The following is a 6000-nucleotide window of genomic DNA, read 5'->3' as shown; positions in this document are numbered from 1 at the left end:
ATGCATAACTAGAACAGACACATGGGACGGTAAGCTGGAGGCCATATTTCAACAAACGAGATGGAAAAAGGAGTAATGACGGCTAGTATTTGGTGGCCAAAGGTACTGATGGATACAAATGTTTATGCAGAAAGATGCGATAAGTGCCAACACACAAGTGAATAAGAAAAGATGAATTGTTACAACCAATAATGGATGCAAGGGCATTTGCAAAGTGAAAGACTATAGTGATTTATTTAGTACTTCAATATCCCATTTGTGAGTACAGGGCATACCAATATGATAAGCTATGAAGTTGTGGAGCAGTTGTAAGGTGTCACATTACATCAAGAGAAATGATCTTTCAACAATCACATGTGACATCTCACATTCACCGGGTTGTGTTGTCTTGACAATCTATGTCAATGACCTAGCCTGTCTAGAGAAATTTCACGTAATGCTATTAGGGTGAATGGAAGCCAACATGTTTCCTAGTTAAGACACAACGCCATTATCAAGTGCACATAGATTGGCATAATGATGTCCTATACTCCTTCACAATTAGGGGTCGCGGGGCAGGCAATCAGCACCATCCATCTGCTGAACCTCCTTGTTCATAATCTAGCCTACAGGTGACGGATGCCAGCCACCCCAGCAGCAGGAAGGAAATCCAACATCATCCAAGCACAGTGTGCCAAGTCAGCAGCCTCTTTTCTTTCACCAAAGTCGTGCATACCCTTTTCCTTCCTTGATCATTGTTCAAGAGCACTACAAAGCTATGGTAATCGCTTTTCAACTCTTAAATTCAAGGGATCAACACCCAATTATTTGGACATCACAATTGAATAATTGTTTGTCGGTCTCATATCAATCATGAAAGGCCGCACCACTTCCCGGCAACCATCGACCAAGCACACTACACCATCAAGATACATCATTGCTGCAATAAAATCAAAACTATCCACAGGCAAATTGTTTGTGACTTTATGACTTCCATCACCCTCTATATTTTCAAACATTAAGTTCTACCACAACCAGCAGAAGAGCTACTATTATCCACGTTTCAGGTACTCGGGACAACAAAAGAACCGGTTAAGCCGATGAATTGCAAATACTTACACCCTCTCTATGACACCTATTACCGAACCAAAACACAGAATTAAGGAAGCAAGTATAGACCACAATTTTGAACTTTAATATCGAATCATTATCCCATGCACAACTGAATTGACATGTACGCACATCAGTCAGAAAAGTAGTATTCACAGACAAGTGTTCCCAACAAACAGCAAGCAGAAAAGTGATGCCAAAGTAAAGGGCTGCAAACAAATGTCTGGCTAGAAAATATGTTGCATACAAGATAATAATTTGAAGCCGCAATGGAACGTACCAGGCTTACAGTTAAGGGGTGTGCTAAATACAAATCGTGACAAGAGAAAAAGGATCTTCAGAGAACCGACAATATAAATAGCTGCACCCACAACCTGACAAGACGAGCATAATCTCCTAAAATACCTGGTGAAAACGGAGACCAACCTTCACTGCTGCAAACCTGGCATCTTTGATATCTAGGCAGCACGTGTATAGCTTCGCAATGTTTACTTTAACACCTATAGAACCACTCCAATAAAGCGAGACCGCCAAAAGATTCCAGGCACCAAGATGAATCATTCAAAACCTTCCAAATTTGTGCAAATTTTTACTAATTGTGGAATGATTACAACCCTTCGAAACCTTTGGATGTCATCACAGACTATCAAGATGGTTGAAAGCTTTTAAAAATTGGTAAGGCTACAATAATGCCCTTGGCTTCAAAACCGTCACCTTGATGCAAGAACCTGCAGGAACATTTAATGAACACTCATCATGTACTTGGGAGGCTAACAACCTCCCCTGTTTTCTTCAATTTGAGAAGAACACACAGCTATTTTAAGTTAACCGTGTCGCAAGTCCTCAGGACACCAATCAGGTGGCCACCACTTTGGCCTGTAAGCTTTCACATGAATCCCACTTGAATCCTGGACAACCAAGGGAATTGCATCTTTTAGAACTGCCTCAAGACGAATTAATCCAAGGCCTCTAGAACCGAGGACAGTGGTGACATCCCCAACTTTCTTTTGAGTGGTTGAGTCAAAGATCTCTGCTCCAGGCACAACATTGTGCTCCGTATCTGTCACGAAAGGAGACAGCTGCTAAAAAATGGCATTGCATCCCAAACTCACACAAAAAAGGCAGTTCCGAAACTTGTTTTTTTAATTGAGAAATTGATTGCTGCATGCCACTGTTATTCCATTTCTTTTTTGTTACAATCTGTACTAGTTTCTGGCCAACAAGCTTCAATGCTTCGAACAGAAACAACAGTAAACTGCCAGTGGAAATCTGGGCTCGGCCTAAATTCCAAAACTAAGCAGAAGTTAACAGAACACTTTCTGCACACAAGATGCCCCCAAACAGTTCCCAGTGTAAACTGGTCTGCACAAAGTACATTCCAAACTCACAAAAAACATTTAGCAGTTCAATTGAACTTGAGAACATCCTCTTCTTTTCTCATGAATGGAACCCACATCCTTGTGAGCTCAAGGTTCTAGTTATCTAAGAGGCGTGCTCAATTCAATATACTCAAAGAAACCCTCTGTCGTCTTATCTGTGAGAATGCTCCCCTCCTAAAGATGGTTTAAGAAAAAAATTTGTCGACAATTGAGGATTTTAAGTGTTGAAAACAAACAAATGTTAGTACAGATCATGTAGGTCTTCTGCACTGCCATTCAAAAAGCTTGCATGATATATAGTCTGGTCGTCATGCTCATTTCTTTGGCCTGGAAATTTCTTGCACATTGCATACTCTTCGTAGCCAGTGGGATACATCAGCAGGCTCCTCCAAGGTGGTGTTGATACTCATTACTTCAGCTATGGACATGGGCTTCAGTATTTTCCAGTCTAGATCAGAGACACTGTACATGGCATTATACCCCTTGTCGGTGGTTTATACTGCACTCTTCCTGTATGCCATCCTGGTGTGTAGCTAGCACTCACATTGTACTCCTCCAGTTTGTACTTCCTTTGGGAGATTGGTCCATTGAGCATCCCTTGAAATCTCTTGTACATTGTCTCCCTAGAGCTCAAAAGTTTCAAAATTAGTGTACCTTTTGCTGTTGTTTTCATTGTTCCCTTTCCCTAAATTCTGTTCGCGTCGCCCTCCCATGTTACTATAGTGTAAAGTGGATCTGTAGGAGAAGCCTCAAACAGAGTGTGTGACCCTGGATACCGTAATAACCTTGCAACCACCCCCCGTGTCACAAACCCATCATGAACACCAACTCTGATAAGCAAACAACATACTGCCTGCTAACCCGCTATGCCTATGGAATATCCGAAAGAAACAGCATAGGGACAACTCCTGCTCTCTAGTACATTGCCGATATGTCAGGTCATGGCCAGCACGAGCAGCCAGGGTGCTAACAAGGAGTCCTGCATGTGCAATCGTATATGAAGCAAGATATCCAGCGGCTGACTATGAGGCTCCAAATGCATGACCAAATTGTAACTGAAAAGCAGGCTAGAGTGGCTGATGAGACCAGTGCCTCGATTGGCACGCACAGTAATGGGGATGATGCTGCCTCAATAAGATCCACTGCGTGATGCAAACAGGGTACTCAAAAAAGGAGACTGGTTCCTTAGTAGTCTGCTCAGAGGGCCGCTACCATTTCTCAAGATCCCATATCAACTCTGCCATAAGGACTCCATCCCAAATCAAGAATCTCCAAAGAGCTGCCTCCTCAGTGGAGAGAACAGGATCAACACAAGAGTGCTTGCCAAGGGAACCTACTACTCCAATAGGCTGCCACTAAAGGTCCGGACCCTGACACATACTCTGAAAGGCTACCCATAGATGATGTCCATGATGATCAATGCGAGCAAACAAGAAAAGGAGAGTAGCCACAAGCGAGGCGATGAATCCACAGCAGACACACGATAAAACTGATAACACTTAGAGCTTGAAAGGGCACTAGAGACGGGAGACAGTAGAGCAGACTTCTCTACCCATATGCACTGGCCCCTGAGTCAAGGGCCCCACACGGTAATTCTTTTTATATTGATAAAATCACAGTGTACAACTGCCAGCGACCAATTGTGCAACCTGAAGAACAGACTCCTCTGACCACTCCTCTCTTGTGAAGGGGAGGAAGAAGGATAACATGGGGAGAATCTCGCTACCTACCAGCTGAGGCCTGCTTGGAAGATATACTCTGATCCGGAAAGAGTCTAGACCTCCGTCACTGCTCTCTGCTCTATCAAGACCCAAACACGGGCAATGTCCCAAGAACTGCTCATTGATGGGGGGACCAGAGAAGGCAGACCCATAATTTGAGGAGCAACCGGAAGAGCGGGTGCCCGAGGGGGTGCCTGAGGGGCTGCTAGCAGCTCCTCTGTATGTGGCTCAAAGGATGAGACAGGAGAGGCCTGGCAAACATGTCGATGTGAGCTATGAGGCGAAGTAGCTGGTCAAGGGTGAAGGAGCGGGCTAAGCAACTCAAACCCGAGACAAATTTGGAGATCGGCTATGATCAACCTGAGGAGAGTGTGGGTCTTGGTGAGGTGTACCCGCCCTTGGTCAGCAAGAATGCCTCCTGTCAACTGGTTGCTACTCCAGCTCCAATGCCTGATAGGAACCCCACCTGACTCAGTAGGACTGTGGGCTTGTCTACCGGCCATGACGATGAGAGGTACCAGGCTGGTCAGCATGCTGCTATTGTCGCTGCGCAGATGGTCTTCATTGGTGCAGTCTATGGCAAAGCTGTGTAGGACATGCTCTTGCTAGGTGCCCCATTTTGTGGCAATGAAGACACTGACCAGGCCATCCTGTGTGACTGAGATCCTCTATATGTGTACTCACAGGCAAACCAAAATTGATAGTCTCTAGAATGTATGTCCTTGTGGTGAATCTCTGAACTCTAGGGGTTCCGTCAGTAAGTTGTACTACTTCCTCGAAGCTGTCCACCAAAGTCTCTATCACTGACTGCTCCATGAACAGTTAAGGTATACCGGGAAAGGAGATGATGAGGGGGTCTCCGTACCAGCTATCTACTCTCCCAACTCCTCCACAGTAAACTCTGGGTGCCATGGCATGAGGTAGAGCCCTCATCTGTTTGCTATAATCGGGGAGCGAGACAAAAGTGCCGCTGCAACTAAGGGGTCTACAAAATGAATCATAAAGATCCCGCTACCCAGGAATAACAGCTTGGTAATGGGTCGTTAAAGTGCTCCCAATGCCGATTGGCTCCAATCCCAAGAGACTAGCGAGTGAGAGATTGACCGACCACTCTGCTTAAATAACGCGGTCTCCGCAAGTAGCTTCGTTTTTCCTTCAACTCGGGGCTTGTACCTCCCAGGACCTAAAATCAACATGTAGATAATAAATTGCGGTATGAGGAACGCTGGAGACCGGTTGAGCCGCCATGTCGAGTGAGTTTTAGGGGTAGAGCTCTGTACCCAAGAAGCAATGTACGATGGTGATGATGGTGCAGAAGGTGTTACAAGAGTACGCATCTCTCTCTCTTAGACTTTATCTTATTTCCGCTCAATTTATTTTGTACCCTGACATTGCATCAGTTCATCAAGATTGTACCAGTTTGGTCTCATAGGTAAATGGCCTTTTGAACGTGTTTAATATAACATTTCATTTCATCCATATCCCTCCCCCCGCCCAAAACTAGTAGATTCATTTTAGCATCTCTTTTGGTACCCAGAGTCCCAGACCCATATGGTATCAGATTCACCAGTTCGTAACGGATTGGTCTCAGAGGTCATTCTGGCCTTTTGAAGACGTTAATGTATCATTTCATCTCTCTCTCTCGGTAGTGGGGCATGTACGCACCCCTGAGGGGCTTTCTACACCGGTTCACTCCACTATTGGGGTGAAGCAGGGTTGCCCGCTCTCTCCTACTCTTTTCGGTATGTATGTGGATGAGGTTTCTGACTACATCGAGAGCGATGGGGATAGAGGTGCACGGTTGGCAGGGA

The 6000-nt window shown here is 45.0% G+C and overlaps 1 protein-coding gene across 2 annotated transcripts in view; it reads right to left on the bottom strand.

Moving 5' to 3' along the window:
• Nucleotides 1–1627: 1627 nt before the first annotated feature.
• The window catches only part of LOC147458748 (Glycine cleavage T-protein family), an 85953-nt gene continuing 81580 nt past the window's right edge, over nt 1628–6000 (bottom strand). For both annotated transcript variants that reach the window (XM_086510191.1, XM_086510190.1), the window contains one exon: nt 1628–2149. In XM_086510191.1, coding sequence (XP_086366317.1) covers nt 1914–2149 — 236 coding nt within the window. In that variant the 3' untranslated portion in view covers nt 1628–1913. The remainder of the gene's footprint in view (nt 2150–6000) is intronic.

Source organism: Adiantum capillus-veneris, chromosome 4 (genome assembly GCF_014529385.1).
Source record: "Adiantum capillus-veneris isolate H3 chromosome 4, ASM1452938v2, whole genome shotgun sequence".
Taxonomy (NCBI): Eukaryota; Viridiplantae; Streptophyta; class Polypodiopsida; order Polypodiales; family Pteridaceae; genus Adiantum; species Adiantum capillus-veneris.
Note: the sequence above shows the minus strand (reverse complement) of the source record. Positions and strands in the feature narration are given on the sequence as shown.